Below are 19,249 nucleotides of genomic sequence, written 5' to 3' on the forward strand. Positions count from 1 at the left end.
AACATGACGCCTATAAAGACACAGCCTAATACAAGTACCTGACCGCGTAAGACCATGCGTCAAAGTTCAATTTCATACATGAGCATTGACAGCATAGGGGATAACAAAAGCCCTGGTGATGGACATCCAAGAGCCCTGTGCTCCAGCCAACCAGAAAGCCAACACGCGTGCATGGCGTCCTGCCTGTGAGCAGGCCACAGCAACGCAGCTCTGTGGGGTGGACGCGGGAATGAAGTAGACCTGTTCTCTGCCTTCCAGGGGCCTGTGGGTTGGTGGGGTCATCAAAGACCACTAGAGTCACTCAGCAGTGTAAACACAAGCTCTCTAAGGACCTGGGCCAGGTCTTGCCTATTCTGCATCTCTCTGTCGTTCACAAGGTGTTTCATAAATGGTTGATAAATGAATGTGGACTAGCCTCAAGCCATTATCCAGAGCGAAACAGAATCATGGAAAGAGACAGTAACTGTCTTCCTGGGTAGCAATGCGGGTCACTGAGTTTTCCAAAAATGGAAACAGTGAACTCCCCTGGGGACACCGGGTTAGGACTTCAAGTCTGGCTGCTTCGAAACAAGGCTTGGCGGCTAAGCAGTTTCTCAGCAGGATCCCTATTATGTGTGTGTCTGTTGGGTGGGGGAGAGTCATCTGAACTTGGAAAAATATGAAATTGAGTACGAGGGAAAGGGCTGGAGAGGGAGGTGAGGGGAAAGAGAAACAGTGCCTGTTTCCGAGAATCAAAATACTCTCGAGTAGTCAAGGTAACTGCATTTCCAGAACAATCAGAGTTTAGAATGTCTTAAGCCCAGCCATTCTCCTGGCCAAGTAAGAAAGGAAAAAATACAGCTCTTCCCCAGGCAGCCCAACAAGCCAGCTGGAGCAACTCATTCGTAATCCCAACTTCCAGACCTGGAGGAGGGGTGGCCTTCCTGGAAGAGGAGTGACCAAGAAGAAGTACTTGCCGTCACCACCTGCTCTGGATGTTGGCAGAGGCCCCAGTGCGAGCATCATGGTCTGGAAGCTTCCCAGACAGGCTGGTCCCAGACACCTTGAACCTTTACTGGGTTCTTTCTTTGGAGGCCAAAGGGCAAAGGGGAGCATGGGTGCCACGGCCAGGTCCTGTCCAATCTTGATAAACTGAAGGAAGGCCCACCCTGCAGGACTAACAGATACCATCCGCATTTGCAACCTAACCATATTTAGAGAGAGGAATGGGATGGAGAGCCAGCATAAATCAAGTCCCCATAAACTGGGCTGTAAAGGGGAACAAAACAAGGCCAGCATCTCGGCACAGTCTTAGAAAGAGACGCACCAATGTGCAGCGGGCTCGGCCTCCTTCCCGTCTCTGTGAGATTTACAGTCTTCAAACACCACCTGGTCGGCTTAACTCAGCTGCTCAAAAGCTTTAGCTCTTCTCGAATCACATCCAGACTCCTCAGCCGGTCCATCCCGAGACAGCGCCCACTCCCATCACCCTGCCCCGGCATCCCACGCTCCCAACAAGTGGGACCTCGCTCAGGTTCCCAAAAGGCCTTGGGACTCCTGACTCCTCACATTTCTCATGCTGTTTCTTTCACCTGGAGCACCTTTCCCATCAACCCTCATACCCCTCCCCACGTCTGCTCTTCAAAATCCTAACTGCTCTCAATTCCATGCCACCTCGTCCAAGCAGTCATCCTTGACGGCTCAGAGCTCCCGCCTCTGGGCTCAGCAGCACTTCGTATCCATTGTACTCTGCGCTGGATGACAGCTTCTTATCCCCCCTCCCCTGGCTGGTGAGCTCCTCCAGGGCAGGGAACAGTCTTACGTATCTCTGTGTTGCTCGACCTAGCACCCAGTAAGTGCATAGGAGGTGTTCCGTACAAACGAGCTGAGTGAATCAGCATCCTTGCTCAGCAGATGGTACCAGGGCCACCAAACTGTTGGCAGACACTGGTTGGCATCAACTTCTCATCCTTGTATCTCCTTCTTAGACTCTCTCCTTTTCCTCTTCATCCTTCTCCACCCAATCCTGCTGGCTCTCTCTCCAAACTGTGTCTGGGATCTGTCTGTCCACCTCTCCTTCCCCTTGGCCACTGCCCCAGTCCAGGACACCATCTCCCATCACCTGGACAACAGCGATAGCTTCCTGGCTCGTCTTCCCTATAACCTTCTTGCCCCTCCAGCCCATTCTCCACTCGGCCACCAATGATTGTCTTCAAAAGTAAATCTGTCAGTGTCACCTTATTGGTCCAAACTTCTTTAGTGGTTTTCCATGGCACTTTGGAAAAAATCCAGCTCTGTACTATGTAAAGTATGGTTTTCAAGGCCCTGCGTGATTTGGTACTAACCTCTCTAACATCGTTTTAAACCACTTTCCCCCTTGATCACCACACCCAGCACAACAGTTGTTCCCACCACAGGGCTTTTGTACATGCTATTCTCTCTGCCTGGAATGCTCTCCCCGGTCTTCACAAGGCTAGTTCCTTCTCCTTCAAATATCAGACAGCTCGGAGAGACCTGTCCTGGCCACTCTGTCCAAGGTGGGGCCCTCTCTGCAGCCTCCGTTTCTGCCCTGTGATCACCACTATATCCTCACATCCCCAGCTCCTGCCACAACATCCACCCCAGAGCAAGAGTTCAGCGGATGTTTGAACACCTGCAACAATCTTCCACTGGGCATCCAGACTCTAGTTTCATTTGATTCTTGACCAAAAAGTTAGAAGGGTTTTGGGTTGTGAGCTTTTTTATAGCAGAAACCAAGAGTGGCTTCCTGATGGAGGTTTCTCAAAAAACTAAAAATAGAACTACCATATGACCTAGCAATTCCACCCCGAGTATATATCTGAAAAAAACAAAAACACTAATTCTAAAAGATACATGAACCCCAGTGTTCATCCCATGTACTCCAATTATTTACAACTGCCAAGATATGGAAGCAACCTAAGTGTCCACCACCAGATGAATGGATAAAGAAGATGTGGTATATATACACAATGGACTACTACTCAGCCACCAAAAAAAAATTAAATTTTATGATCAAGGGATCAATCCAAGAAGAAGATATAACAATCGTAAATATATATGCACCCAACATAGGAGTGCCTCAATATGTAAGGCAAGTGTTAACAGACATAAAAGGAGAAATTGACAGTAACACAATAATAGTGGGGGACTTTAACACCCCACTTACATCAATGGACAGATCATCCAGACAGAAAATCAATAAGGAAACACAGGCCTTAAATGATACATTAGACCAGATGGACTTAATTGACATTTATAGAGCATTCCATCCGAAAGCAGCAGAATACACCGTCTTTTGAAGTGCACATGGAACATTCTCCAGGATAGATCACATGCTGGGCCACAAAGCAAGCTTCAGTAAATTTAAGAAAATTGAAATCATATCAAGTATCTTTTTCGACCGCAACGCTACAAGATTAGAAATTAACTACGTGAAAAAAACTGCAAAAACCACAAACACGTGGAGGTTAAACAATATGCTACTAAACAACCAATGGATCACTGAAGAAATCAAAGAGGAAATCAAAAAATACCCAGAGACAAATGAAAACGAAAGCACAATGATCCAAAACCTATGGGGTGCAGCAAAAGCAGTTCTAAGAGGGAAGTTTATAGCAATACAAGCCTACCTCAGGAAACAAGAAAAATCTCAAATAAACAACCTAATGTTACATCTAAAGCAACTAGAGAAAGAAGAACAAAGAATGTAATTTTGCCATTTGCAGCAACATGGGTGGACTTGGAGGGCATTACGCTAAGTGAAATAAGTCAGATAGAGAAAGACAAATACTATATGATATCACTTATATGTGGAATCTAAAAAATACAACAAACTAGTGAATGTAACAAAAGAGAAGCAGGCTCACAGATATAGAGAACAAATTAGTGGTTACCAGTCGGGGGAAGGGGCAATACAGGAGTAGGGGATTAAGAGGACAAACTATTATGTATAAAATAAGCTATAGGGACTTCCCTGGTGGCACAGTGGTTAAGAATCCACATGTCAATGCGGGGGACACGGATTCGAGCCCTGGTCCGGGAGGATCCCACATGCCACGGAACAACTAAGCCCGTGCGCCACAACTACTGAGCCTGCGCTCTAGAGCCCGCAAGCCACAACTACTGAAGCCCATGCACCTAGAGCCCGTGCTCCGCAACAAAAGAAAACACTGCAATGAGAAGCCTGCGCATTGCAACAAAGAGTAGCCCCCGCTTGCTGCAACTAGAGAAAGCCCGCGCACAGCAACAAAGACCCAACACAGCCATAAATTAAAAAAAAAACAACAACTACAAAGATATACTGTGCAACACAGGGAATATAGCCAATATTTTAAAATAACTACAAATGGAGTATAACCTTTAAAAATTGTGACTCACTATATTCTACACCTGTAACATATAATATTGTACATCAACTAGACTTCAGTAAAAAAAAAAAAAAAAAAAAAAAAGAGTGGCTTCTTGCTTCTGAGTATATTTAGACTCTTTACTGTTATTTTCATTTGTTAGCATTGATTCACTTCAGAGAAACTATCACCATGTTTCTTACAGAGTTCAACTCTTTTCCTGTACCCATAGAAACGACCTCCATGATGGTTCCTCCACAATAGGCCTCTGCTCTGGGCTAGACCTGGGTGCCAGCATTGAGACCCAAGAGGTGGCTTTGGGAATGCCAGTCCCAGGGCCCTGGAGATACAGGTGGGGCAGATCTGGGTTGCATAGCTGATCACAGCACCACGAAAGTGATGAAGGACTCAGACTTCACACCCGGAAGCACTGGGTGGTAGGCGTTCATCCCCCACCTGGCAGAGGCATAAATCTTTTCCCTCTTTCCATTACACCAGTACCAGCCCACTTACAAAGCCCTTCATCAGAGCCTTGTCCGAATCAGAGCGCTCATTGAGCGGCTGGCTGGGACCTGAAATCAGGTGGTTCTGTCCTGGCTCCAGGACAGCCCTGGCCCCAGCATCTCTGGGGCAGACCCCATGGGAGCTGCTCGCCTTGTAGCAACTGCAGTGTCCAGCCACCCCTCGCTCCTCCCTGTCCTGGTCCCCCAGGACACCACTTGTTGGAACCCAGCTTATTCAGAAGTGTGAAGGGCCCTCATCTGGAATCTGACCATTTTCCTCACCTGACTCTGCTCCAGCCACACCGCCCCCCCGGCTGCTCCTCAAGCACCGCAGGCCTCAGCCTGGCTGTCCTCTCCACCAGGGACAGTCTCCCCACGTACCAGTGAGCTTCGCTCCCTCGCCTCCAAGTCTTCGCTCCACCGCCATCTTCCCTCCAGGTTGCCACGTTGCCCAAGCCCAGCTTGCTCTAGTTCTCTTTCTTCCCATAGCACTTATATTTCTAGCATACTCTACAGCCTAAAGTTTCATCAAGTTTATTGTTCTCTGCTCTCTCTCCCCTGCCAGACTATCACCTCTGCATTTACTTTGTTCCACGGTGTAGCCCAAGCTCCTGGAACGTAGAAACGCTCAAGAAATGTTTGAATGAATATAGATCTCCCGGTCTTGCCATCCCCTCCCCCAGCCTCAGCTCCCAGCGTCCCGGGGACTCTGCCTCTGAACCCTGATCAGCACACCCACCTGTGACAAGGCAGACCAGATCTTCCACTGGGGGCCCCTGGTGGCTCCCAGCCACGTCCACACTAGCTCCCCTACCTTGCTCATGCCCTTTCCCACTCAGCTCATCTTCCTGAGGACAATCGTACCTCTCCCCACCTTCCAGGTGTGCACAGTGAGCTCGCCCCCTCCCTGAAGCCTCCCTGGATTAGACTAACTTTATCACCACCTGACTTCCAATGGTCCCTAAGTGGGAGCCACGCATTTGTTCCAGTTCTTAAGCTTCTTCCTCCTTCATTCTTCTCCAGTCTGGAGGAGAAGGTAAGTGGATACAGGAGGGTGGATACCAGCGCCTGTTTACGAATCCCGTGAGCCCTCCCGGCCCTCGACTCCTTGCCTATTCCCCTCTCCTGGTTTTCCGCCCTCCCCTCTGGCTGCCCTTTCTCGGGCTCCTCTTCCCCCGAACCCCAGGCTCTGTCCTCCCCATGCTCTCCCCAGGTGACTGACCTCCAGTGGCTCTGGCCCCAAGGCCGTTCGTGCTCCCACCCCATCCTTAGGGCCAGCTCAGGCCTCTGCCCTCAACTCCAGACCCACCAGCCAACCATCTCCCCCGCTGTCCTGTGCCACCTCCGACGCCACGTGACAAAGCCTGGAACTCCTGAGGCCATCCCTCTCCCTCGTGTCCTGTCTCCACAAGAGGGATCTGATCAGACAGAGCCTTCCTTTTCCCTCACCCTGGACAGCGGCTGGTCACTGAGTCCTGAAATTTCTCGTGACCCATAGCTGCTGCCTGGCCCAGGCCACCATCTCCTCCCTGCCCTCTGCTTTCAGCTTCCTTCTGCTTTGTCCCCAGCCAGGGCTGAGTAAAGGCAGCTTAGGTGGCAGCTCTCCAGTCGGACCCAGTCGGACCCTCCAGGGCTCGCACCGCCGCCCGGGGAGTGAGTCTGAGATTCCCGCACACCGTCAGGCTTCGCCACGCCCCCACTCCTCTCTCGCCACGCCTCCCATCACCGTGGCTTCCCACCCTTTGCCCCTGCCGTTCTCTCTGCTGTGAGCACGCCCAGCCCTCACCTGGAGAATCATCCCCCCTCAGCTCAGCCAGCGCCTCCTGCAGGACACCTGCTCTAGGACAGACCCTCTCCTCTCAGGGGACCGATGGCCTGCGGACACTTGGTGCTCCGTTTAGCCGGCAATTCCTGTGTGCTCTGCCTTTCCTGGCTGTCCACAGGCATCCCAAACTCCACAGAGCCCCGATCGTCCCCCGCTGAAGCTTCCCTGGGTTCGCCCTGTCTTACCCACTGTGTCCTCCTCAGTCTGTGGCCTCAGCGGAGAGCTCTCCATATATGTGTTGAATGAGTAAATGTCTGTGAGTGATTTACTGCTCTTTAAATATATAAATTAGGTATCCTTATGAAAGGAGAACACTCGCTTGAACGCTGATGTGCTTCCCTGGGTGCTAAAGAGAGGTGTGGACTCCTAGCCTGAAGGTGTGGATCCATCTGGGTCTGACCGGGGGCAAGGTCACCTGTGGCAATGACAGTGGAAAAAGGTGACAGCTTGTACCAGGTGCTGCTGGTGCCCTTCCTGGGCTTGCTGGCTGGGCTTCCAACTGCCAGGGCTGCAGCTCTGCCTGGGTAAGTCGACACCCCGCCCTCCATCGATCCCTAAATAAAACATGGTCCCAAATGCTCCTTGGCAAATGGCAGACTCTTAAAAAAAAATGTCAGTCCCCTCTCTACCCCCCTGTCCTGGACAGTTTCTCTTCTGTCTTCCTCATTTAGTCACACGTGCATTCATATATTCAAGCACTCCGTGTGCACTTTCCACGTCAAGCTCTGAGCTGTCTCTGGGGACAAAGATGAATGAACAGTCCCCGACCTCAGGGACTGGATCAGAAACTAAACAGGTCAGGCTGGCTGCTTTGACCCGGACGTAAGTGGGACATTCTAGATGACTTCCATAATAAGACGAAATAGCTAAGTCTGGCAGGGCAATCACCCCGTGCTGGCACTGTTCTAAGCGCCGTCACCTTCAAACTCATGTGACCCTCTCAAAAGCCCTATGAGGAAAACGAGGTCCACGTGAGGCCAGAGTCACAGGGCGTCAGAACCAGCCTTCCATCCCGATGCAACAGGCCGGGCCCTTTGGCCAGGATCATGGCCCCCACCCAGCAGGCTCCCCTTCCATTATGGGGGCCACACCCGCCCTGCCCTGTTTGGCCCCAATTCTGGGGTCATCACAGCGCCCGTAGCCGTACCAGGAGGTCACTCCCGTGCAAGCCTCACCAGTCTTTTGGGCCCTCACCTCTTCCTCCTTCTGGCACAGACCCCTTCCTGCCTCTGCCCTCTGGTTACAGCCGAGAGTCTCAACCTTGATTCATGCAAGAAGCACCTCCACTGAGGGCGGGCCCGGGCATCAGTCGTTTCTAAAGCTCCCAGGGGGTGCCGATATGCAGCAGGGCTCAGGCATCCAGCCAGGGGCAGGTTACCCGAGGGCAGGGCTGTGCACAGTTCATCTCTGCAGCCCCAAGAGCTGCCAGGGCACAACCTCTTGGCAAACGTTTGTTCAATAAATCAACGAATATAGGTTTGTTAAGAAACTAAAGTCCACGTCAATTTGTCATCTTTTATTTGCTGGATATGCTCAAATACATGGAAGACAAACAATTCCACGTACTGAAAGATATTACGGATATCAGACACTCAAGTTTGGGCACAAAAAAATCACGCTACCATACACGTGACGCTCAGTGTCGAGGGGACCTCAGGGCAGAGCCAGCCAGCCTCTTTTAGGGATGGGAGAGCTGAGACTGGTTAGGATAAGAGATTTGCTCGAGCAAGGATTATATGGACGAGAGAGCCCATTTACTGGGAGTGGGAACGTAGCGGGTGCTGGGCTAGGCCCACATCTTACTCGTGCTCCCACAAGTACCTTCTGAGGACGGCATCCTGATCCCCCTTTGGCAGATGAGGAAACGGAAGCTCAGAGAGGCTGAGTGACCAGCACACAGCTGGTCAGAGACAGAGCCGGGCCCGGCCACCAGATCCTACTACCCACAGACCAGACAAGTGGCTCGAAGATAACAGCACAGAAACCCCACCTCCCGCAAATGATGAACATCCAATACCCCAAGGTCCAGATCAATGGCGGCAGTGAAGACCAGCTTGGCACCTACATGGCCCGTGAAACAAGAAACGACCCAAGTGACACAGCCTGTGTTTGATATCCAAAGTCCCTCGTCACACGCTCACCTCTTCCCGGCACCACCCGGGTCTGCATCATTATCCCGCTGCTGACATCACAAACATCCGAGGGGACCAAGGAGGGGGAGCTTGTGAGCGATGTCCTGAGGCTTTCCCCGCTTGTTCATTCCACGGGACCTACCAGCATCCTTGCTCCCCTCGCTCCCTACAAACGCAGCCGTCACCTCACCTCCAAAACCATCTTAAATCAGACCAGGCCTTGACGCTGCCGCCTCTCCCCTCCCCCGATCCAGGCCACCTCACAGGCTCCCCCATCACCACCTGGACCGAAGGGACAGCCTCCTCGCTGGGAGCCGGGCTCTGTAATGTATAAATGAGGCCACGCCACAGCCCTGCTCAAAACCCTCTCGAAGCTTCTGCTTACACTTCAGATAAAACCCCAACCCCTTCCCTGGCCTCCCCGGCCCTCCCTCTGGGCCTTGTCTCAGCCAGCAGCCGCAATGGCCCCTCACACCCCCCGGGCGCACGAGGAACTCGCACTGCTGTTCCCTCTGCTGAGAACGCTCTTGCCCCACGTCTTCCTTGCCCACACCTTCCCTTCAATCGGGTCTCAGCTGAAATGTCATCTCCTGTTCCCAGAACACACAATCTAAGTGACCACCCAGTCACCCCCTATCAGATCTTGTGATTTGTAATTACCTTTGTAGGATACGCTATCTTCCATTTTTCTGGCGATGTTTTTGGTTGGTTTATTTTCTGTCCCACACACAGGGACCCTTCCATCCTGTTCACCACTGCACTCGCAGAACCTTGCACAGTGCCTGGCATACAGCAGAGCATAAAAATCTTTGCAAAAGAAACAAATTAGTAGCTACTGAGGACCTGTGATGTGCCAGGCATATGCTAACAAGCTGGGGCTATAAGTGGACATGGCGGACACACGCAATTATTTATAATATTTATATCTAGCAAAAGGCCCAGGCATTAGTCAAATAATTAATTAGATATTTAAAGAGTAGGATGATTGCTATAAAGGAAAAGGAAAAGTTCAAAGAATGTGTGTGGTTTTAAAATATACACAAATTCCCTGACACTCCTCTACCATGAGGTGGAATCGAATACCCTGAACCTAGAAGTTGAGCAGCCTTGGTTACTTGATTCCAAGGAACGGAACGCAGCGGAAATGATGCCGCACGGTTTCCTCAGTTACATCATCAAAGGCATACAGCTTCTACCTGCTTCTCAAGCTTGGAACCCTGCCACCATGCTGTGAGGAAGCCCAGGCCACGTGGGGGAACAAGACCAGCTGGGGACCCCTCCAGGAGCCATCATCAGCCACCAGGCACGAGCAAGGGAACCTCTGAGATGGCTCCAGCTCCAGCCAACTGATTACAATTGCATGGAGACCCCGAGCAAGACCCTCCTGGTGGAGCCCCATCACCCCCCATAACTGCTGAGAAGAAAGGACAGTACACTTGGGTCGTTTTTTTAACCACTAACTTTTGGCGTGACTGACTCCACAGCCATCGAGAACCAGAACAGGGAACGGAGTGACCTCTGTAGAAGTCAGGGAAGGTTTTCCTGGAGGATATTTGAGCTGAGATCTGCCTGAGTTGAGGTTAACTTCTTTGAGGGGATGCCTGGCAGACACGAGGACTAGTATATACAAGACGCTCTGAGACAGGAAGGAGCGAGGCCCATTCAAGGAAAGGAAAGGGGACCCCTGAAGCTGACTCTCAGAGATGGAGGAGGAGAGTTAGGCAGAGGACTCAGCAGGAAGTAATCCGGTGACCTGGAAGTACTTCCCCTCCTTACCAGCTGGGCCGCTGAGAACAAGTAAGTCACCCTCTCTGAGTCCCAGGCTCCTAAGGGAAATTGGGGCTGATACGACCTCCTACAAAGGAGTACGTGAGGATTAAACGAGAAGAGAAGCACAGAGCTTCCACCTCAGTACCGGGGCGCTGAGTACCAGTTCCTCCTAGTGTTCTGGCTGAGTAAAAAAAGCATTCTAGAACTTCCACAGTCCCGTTTGCTTCTCTCTGTTAAAACGTGGCCCTTGGCACATAGGAGGGGAACCGGGTGACCCCATTCCTAGCTCCACCACTGCTGTGTGTGTGACCTTTGCGGAGTCAACCTCTCTTCGGGTTTTTCTAAGAATAAAATAAATGCGAAAAATCAAATCTATCTCAGTGCTTTGAGCTCCTTAAAGACAGGCACTACGGGAATGCAGGCTCACGTCTCTGTTCTGCCACAGCTATTTTTGGCCCCATCAGCCTCAGAAGCAGGTCTCGTGGAGGGGGTGTACATGCTCTTCCTTGAGGGCTGGTACACGTCTCCTTCCTCGGCCGCAGCGTCTGAGTCACGCACGGGGACGAGTGGGCCATCGCTGACATTTACAAAGTCGGCCCAGTCCTGAGCCCTGGCAGCTGCCGTGGGCTTTTTGGTCGGGCCCTCGAGCACGTCTATTCCTTTGCTTTGCCAGGGTTCACCCCTGCCCATGCCTTCCAGAAATACTTTCACCCAGGGGCTCTGGGGCTGACCCTGGGGATCACGAGCCTGGTGGCAGCTGCCCTTAATGGGGCAGGAGTGGTATTCTCAGTAAACCTTTTCTTTTCGGTTGAATACCTAGGGGCAGCTACACATCCTTAAAGCACTCATTTCTTCCCCGAGTTTCTAATCAGATGCTCCTGTCTCAGCAGCGAGGTGCCAGAACCATGTTTAAACAACTCCCGACCTGAACGTCAGTGACCTATTATTATTATTATTACTACTACTGTTATCATTAGTATTACTTATTAGCTGCCATTCAGTGAGTGTTACTTGGGTTCCAGGCTCTGCGCGGTGTTAACTTCATGGCATGGAATTCTCACAACCGCCCAGCCCATATGCAGCAGGTACTGTCATTAGCCCCATTTTACAGATGTGGAAATTGAGGTCCCAAGCTGTTAAGGACACGTTGCCCAAATCACTTAGCTCATGAACAAGGGTGGACCCCAGATCTAGAGGGCAGGGCAGCCAGGCTGAGCCACTGTGCTGTAACACCACTTTTAAGCATGTAGTTTCTGCCAAGTACAGGCTGTATAATTTCCCGTCTTCACTGCAATCCCTCCTGAGGTTAAGTATCATTAGCTCCATTTTACAGATGAGGAGACTGAGGCTGAGAGGGATGAGATGTGCCGAGGGCCGCAGAGTTAGGAGTGGAAGAGCCGCATGTGACTCCAAAGTCCCTTGACTTGACTGCCATTCTCTAGGACGCTGGTTCTCAAAGGGTGTGCCTTGGCTGGCCAGCGCATCAGTGTCACCTGAGAATATATTAGAAGTGCAAATCCTCCGCCCCACCCCAGACCTACTGAGTCAGGAATTCTGGGGATGGGATTCAGCAGCCTGTGTTTGGACAAGCCCTCCAGGGGATTCTGACCACACTTGCATTTGAGAATCACCCAGTCTAGTGCCTCCCACTGTTTGCAAAGTTTACAAAGTGCAGCTGCCCTGGGCAGTCGCCACCTAAAGTGTGAAGGGCGTGCGCAGAGCTTGGGAAACAAAGGGCAGAAGCTGGAGATGCTGGTCAAGAATCTTCCGCATCACAAGAACCCTTTCCAAGTTCCTTCTCGGTGGCAGGTAGGACTCAGGGCAAGGCTGTCTCACCAGACGTCCCAGGGCTGCTGGGAGGGGCAGCCGAGCTGGGGACCCACAGACAAATGTGGGGCTGAGCTGCCCCCATGATGAACACCTTCTAGAATGGAGCTGGAGGCGGGGGGTGAGGGGACAGTGCTCTTGAAAGTTTCACAGTAAAACAAAATAAAATATAAGAAATAAACTGAAAAACCACGTTGCCACTGCCAGAAGGGTGGCCCAGCAGTAGGTGACCCACCATCCCAGTTTGCCCAGGACTACAGGGTTTCCCGGGATGCAGGGCTTTCAGAGCTAAAACCAGGAGAGTCCCAGCCAACCCAGGATACGCTGGTAGCCCGGAGCAGCAGGGCAGCAGCAGGTGCTGTTTGGGTGAAGAGGGAGGCCTGCCTGGCCACACGGAGGACGCCCAACAATTCTGGCAAATGTTTCTGGCCCTTCCTTTTACAGGCGACTTTACAGGTCTGTGTGAGTAGGTACAGAGGTTTCCCTGTGTCCTCTTTCTCCCTCTACCCCTGACACATGTACCGAAGCCCACACTCCTGCAGAAGGACATTCCTGCAGCGGGGCGCCTCCTGCCTGATCCTCGGGCTCCGAACTCCGGACCTTGGCTTCAGCCCCTCCATGGACTGTCCGGCCTCCCTGTGCTCCTGCCTATCCAAGGTCTACTTGGAAATTCTCTCATGTTGTCCTGATCCTCCCTTCCTGCCCTTTTTGGAATTAAATATCTTTCCCCCAAAGCACCTCTTTCTTCCCTAAGTCTAACACTCAGAGGCTGCTCTTTATCGGAATGATTTTCACACAATGGTTAGCAGCAATGGATACCGGTCCAGTTTTCAAAAGCGCTTGCCACTTACACGAATCCTCCAGTCAACCGCATTGGTGGGTGAAAACCTCACACCTAAAACTCAGGCTTAAGTTTACCAGCCCTATTTCAACCCTTCTACACTGTTGGTGGGAATGTAAATTGGTACAGCCACTATGGAGAAGTATGGAGATTCCTTACAAAACTAAAAATAGACCTACCATATGATCCTGCAATCCCACTCCTGGGCATACATCTGAAGAAAACCATAATTTGAGAAGATACATGCACCCCAACGTTCATTGCAGCATTATTTACAATAGCCAAGACATGGAAGCAACCTAAATGTCCATCAACAGATGAATGCATAAAGATGTGGAACACATATACAATGGAATATTACTCGGCCATAAAAAAGAATGAGATAATGCCACGTGCAGCAACGTGGATGGACCTGGAGATCATCATCCTAAGTGAAGTAAGTCAGACAGAGAAAGACAAATATCACATGATATCACTTATATGTGGAATCTAAAAAAATGATGTAAATGAACTTATTTACAAACTGGAACTAGGCTCACAGACATAGAAAACAAACTTCTGGTTACCAAAGGGGAAAGGCTGGGGGGAAGGATAAATTGGGAGGTTGGGATTAACATATACACACTACTATATATAAAATAGATAATCAACAAGGACCTACTGTATAGCACAGGGAACTCTACTCAATATTCTATAATAACGTATATGGGAAAAGAATCTGAAAAAGAACAGATATATGCATATGTATAACTAATTCACTTTGCTGTACACCTGAAACTAACACAACATTGTAAATCAACTATAGTCCAGTATAAAATAAAAATTAAAAAAAAAAGTTTACCAGCCCTTTTATAATCATGCAGAGGAAGTGGCAGGGCTAGCACAACAACCCAGGCTCAGGGTCTCGACCTCTTATGCCGTGTTCTCATTCTTTTCATTACCCGGGCCCCGCCATTGAGAACAACTCTCTGTGGGCCTCCAGTGCACCCAACACAGGGCTGGACGCAGAGCAGCCACTCGGCAAACGTTCACCAGGTAAATCAGAAGCCCTTGTGAGCGGCAGGGATGCAGGCACATCTGATGACCAAAGAAGCAAAGGCTGGCATGTGCCTGGAGCCAGTGTATCCAGAAAGATGGCAGGAAAGGACACTCCCAGGCACACCCCCTGCAGATTATGGACCACTGCACCGCGAGCTCCCTGTGGGCAGGAGGTGCTCCTCTCTTGCTCATAGCTGACTTCCAAGCCCCTGCCAGCACCTGGGGAGCTCCGTGCACCCCTGCTGGAGCCCCGTGCCCTCTGAGAGAGGCTAATTCCTCAGGAATTAAAGGACAGGCAGAAGTTGTGGGTGTGGCCATAGCTCCGTCTGACATTACCGGGCAGTACTCGTGTGCAGGGTTCTGGGCTGAGCTCAGTGAGGACCAAGACAGTGTACAAAACACATTCGCTGCCACTGGTCTAATCTGCCAGGAACCCCATGGCTGTGGGGTGCAACCTCTGTCCTCCTGCCCAGTGTCCACGTCCTCATCCTTGGGTCACAGCCCCTCTACCTGGATTTTCCTTTCAGAAGCCACCACCCTCTTAACCTCTATCCATACACCTCAACTGTCAACCGTGGTCACATGGCCCAGGCCTGACCAATCAGCACATTCCATCTTGTAGGCCATCATGATTGGTCCAAGGATGGACATGTGACTCAAGCGGGTCTAGTGAACGTCAGCCCCGGGTCTTTAGTTGAATGATTGAGAAAGAGAAGCTCTCTTTGTAGGGAGATTACTAACTGTAATGTTGATGGAACCCTGGAGACTGGAGCCACAGAGACTGGGCCTGCCTGAGAGAAAAGGTGACCCGGGAGAAATCAGAAGAGAGAGATAGAGATGGAAACCCAGTACCATCATCATATAAGACCTGCTGCTGGAATATTCCAACACATGAGCCAAAAAACGAACAGCTCTCTCTAGTTTTCGCGTCACTTAAGCCACTTCAAGATGGGTTTCTGCTACTTGTAACTGAAAAAGTCCTACCGTAGAATCAAACTACACCTGCTGTCCTCTAACCCGGAAGTGCCCTCAGGCCTCAAGCTCACAGGAGGCCTCTGTCCCCGCACACCTGGCACCGCCACCCGCCTCCCCTTCTCCACAGCCCCCCACCTGGCTTCAGGCCTTCGTGGCTGGTCTGGGGCCTGAAGTGTCTCAGTGGTCCCCTCTTTACCCCAGTCGGGTAGCTCACCCCAATCCACCCTCCACATGGTCAGGAAAGTCGACTCTGAAGCGGGCGGTGTGGGGTCGTGTCACTTCTTTGCTTAATACCTTCGTGGGCTCATCGCTGCCCAGAGTAGAGTTTCCTAAAGGATGGGGCGCGTGTCCCTGCAGGCAAGTGAGCTGGTATTGGATGACACGTGGACCTGGTGCTCAGACATACAGAAACATAGAACAAGAAACTTAGGCCCCTTTTGATTCTCTCACAAACCTTCTGATTTCTTTCTTGAGAAATATCTCCGCGCAGGGCTACTACAGCTCTGCCACCCGTCTACCACCTGCTGCGCCCCCTTTTTAGCAGAAAGAAAGAAGGCCTCGAGCTCAGAACCTTCCACGACAGGCTAGAACTTTAAAACACTGGTTTGTTTGCACTTGTTTTTATGGTCACCTTCTACTTACGCAAGTGATTCTGGTTTTTCACTGATGGTAGTTATTAAAGTTTTCTTTGGAGATTAATTTGTATCAACACAAAAGTGAGTCTGTTTAGAGAAAAAGAAAATAAGGCAAACAACAGGAGGTATTTGGATAGGTGATTGTCTGGCAAACAACGATTCACAGGATGAAATGTGATCTACTGGGCCAGGCACACAAGGCCCTTCACGGGCTCAGGGGCTTGGACCTCCCATGAGAAGTCCCATAGCGTCACACCTCCAAGCCTTTGCCCTTGCTTTTCCTTCTACCTGGATGCCCTTTCCCCATCACCCCTTCAATGACCTAGAACAATTCCATTTATTATGAAGACCCAAGTCAATGTTACTGTTTACTGTGGCTGTAGTTTGGCCCAGCTACTCAAGGATTTCCAGTGCACCTGGAGAACAATTTCTGTGCTCTCTCAGGTCACTTTTTGTGGGTGGCTGACAGAAGGCCTTCCTTGAGGCCGAAGAGATCCCAGAGACCAGAACGGTCTTTCAGGTCTGTGTCTGGCACAGATGCTTGGTTCGCACAAGATGAACTGAACAGACTCTAACTGGCGGATGTGGATCCATCAGGTACAAACACACCTGGAAGCAGCACGGGCCTGGAGCTTAATAGCGGAGGGAGAAGGAATTTCATGGAAGGGAAGGCAGTGAGGGGCCAGGGGCCTGAGGCGGGGCCCTACAGTACAGCCCAGGGATTCCTTCAGGAGAGAGGAGGCGGGTGAGCATCTTGGGATGGCAGGATCCTTCAGAGGCCTGGAGCAGAGGGCCTGGAAGGTTGAGGTTCTTGACTTTAACTTGCACTTGAATCATCTCAGAACTTGTTAGGATGCCACTTCCTAAGTCCCACCCCAAAGGCTCTGACTTAGTGGGTTGAAGTGGCCCTATGCAGCTGCACTTTAAAACGAATGCTTCAGGCGATGCTAAGGGCCACACTTTGAGAAGCACTGAGCCATGGGTGTCAGGGAAGAATGGAGACAGGTGGGGGCCTAGCAGACAAAGTGCAGAGACACATGTGAACTGCAAAAGATTCCACCAGAACACCGCATCCCTGCCTGCACACCGCAAGCTTGGAAACACGGCTTACCAGAGAATAAGCCTCGTCAAAGTTATTTAAAATATGCCCCAAATAACTCAACGGAGATGTGTTTAACGAGGTGGATCCACACATGCGCTTGGGCATTCTACAGACCGCAACTTGAGTGATCAAACCAAAATACAGAATCTCTTGTTAGAGACCTTATCAACTGGCAATTGTAAGCAGGGAACTTAACCCCTACGGGTCAGGATTGAAGCCATTTCTGGCTAAAGAAACCCTCCTTTGTTTGCAATCAAATTGTTCAGAGATGAAATCAAGGCAAACAAGTGACCGGAGCGGGGGAGGGTGTGTGTGTGTGTGTGTGTGTGTGTGTGTGTGTAGCAGAACTTGCTGCAAATAGCTGAATAGCACCCGTGTAACTTTGCTCTCAGAGCCTCCACTTCTGGTTCTATACTAATTGCTCCCTTACACATGAATTAAAATCAAAAAATGAAACCATGCTCACGGGAGGGGTATTTCAGACCAGTGCCCATGGCTGCCCCCCTTCAAGGTCTGGCCTTCGGAACAATCCAGGCAGAGCCACTCATCAAATGGAGATTGACTTTTATCTGATTAACCAATGGAGAAACATCCTTCTCCATCTCACAGGAACATTCTGTGGGAACGGCGTTTTGCAGACTGCAGGGAAAAGTTGGGTCTTGGCTTCCCTCCTGCTCAGCCAGTGGAAAATTACAAAGGAAGCAAGGCTGCCCTCTGCTTCCTGGCTTCCCGGGAACCTGCTTCCCAGGTCCTTCCTGGGACCCGGAAAACGCGAAGAGAAACCGGAACCAGAGCTGAGCCTTTACTTACCTGGGGCGGAGAGGAGTCGGGGAGGCGGCGGGGGCGGCGGGGGCGGGGGCAGCGGGGGCGGAGGCCGGCACTGGCAGATGTGTTGGCAGCTGTCGGTCACCTTGGAGCAGGACTTCCGGGGCTCCCCGTGCGTCACCTGCAGGAATGGGCACGGGCGCCCGAGAGAAGCCAATGCGGCAACTGGGAGCCCAAACGGGACCACCCCAGCCCACACACCCCTCCCCAGACCTAGGCAGGAGGAAGCGCCAGAAGCTGGGCTGGCTCACAGGGAACAGTGTTACGCGGGGCTGGCCTGCCAGGGATGGAGACCTAGGTTGTATTTCCAGCTCTGTGGGACTGGGGCAGTTGGCTTGGGCATTCATGAGAGGCTTCTAGAATCTCCCCATCGTGCAAATGAGGAAACTGAGGCCCAGGCAGGAGAAGTGGCCGCCTGAGGTTCTCACACCCAGATGGTGACAGGACACTGATTTTACCTTCTGCGTAAGCTGACCTAACCGCTTCTCCCATCTGCCCGGCTACGGTGCAGGACCAAGCCCTCACCGCCTCTCTGGCCACAGTTCCTGATGGCCTCTCTGTGTCCACTCTGGGCCAAGGTCCGCCCACCTTGGAGGAGGAGCCTTACCCGGCCAGGCCTCTGTGCTGGTGGCGCACGTGACGAAGGGGAACAGAGCAACCTCCCCAGTGTGATCCATGAGCCACGCGAGTGGCCTTGTGGGAAACACGCCTGACCACCCCCCCCACCCCACCCCCCACCCCCCACCCCGCCGCCATGCCCGGTTGCTCACCCACAGCTCAGGGAAATCACGGGGCCACAGGGCCCTGCAAGGGAGGGCTCCCCTCGCCCCCTGCTCTGGCCTTCCGCTCTGCTCTCAAAGCCCTCCTTCCAGCGCCCGGCCCCTGGTCACGCTCCCTCCCTTTGAGCACGCTGCTCCAGTGGCCTGGAATCTTCTCCGACACCTTTCCCTCTGCTTTACCCGTTACTCAGCTTGGCTATCACCTCCTCAGGGAAGCGTCTCCGACCTCCCCCTGACCAGGTCAGATCTCCATTTTACAGGTTCTCCTGGCACCGGATTTCACTGTGTGTGGCAGACATCCACATTGGGGTGTTTACCTAGCTCAGCCGCCTATTTACCACTGGACTCTAAGGTCTATGGGGTCAGGGGTCAGGCCTTTTATTTTTTCTCTCGCCATCATAACACCTAAGGAAATGCCTGGAATTCACCAGAATCCACACCTCTTGATTCCTGGGCTGGTGTTCTTTCAACACCAGTCCCACTTTCCCCATCTGTAAACTAAAAAGGGGAGCAAAAGTGGGTTGTGTTCACCCAGCGGTTCCCAGACCTTCTTGCACTTAGAATCTCCACGCAGCTTTAAAAAATACTCATGCTTGGGCTTCCCTGGTGGCGCAGTGGTTGCGCGTCCGCCTGCCGATGCAGGGGAACCGG

The 19,249-nt window shown here is 51.6% G+C and overlaps 1 protein-coding gene across 1 annotated transcript in view; it reads right to left on the minus strand.

The window, feature by feature from the left end:
* PRIMA1 (proline rich membrane anchor 1) overlaps window positions 1-19,249 on the minus strand; it is a 59,863-nt gene that overhangs the window by 33,807 nt on the left and 6,807 nt on the right. The window contains 1 exon segment of the mRNA XM_007104678.4: window positions 17,805-17,940. Coding sequence (XP_007104740.2) covers window positions 17,805-17,940 — 136 coding nt within the window.

This window comes from Physeter macrocephalus, chromosome 11 (assembly GCF_002837175.3).
Source record: "Physeter macrocephalus isolate SW-GA chromosome 11, ASM283717v5, whole genome shotgun sequence".
Taxonomy (NCBI): Eukaryota; Metazoa; Chordata; class Mammalia; order Artiodactyla; family Physeteridae; genus Physeter; species Physeter macrocephalus.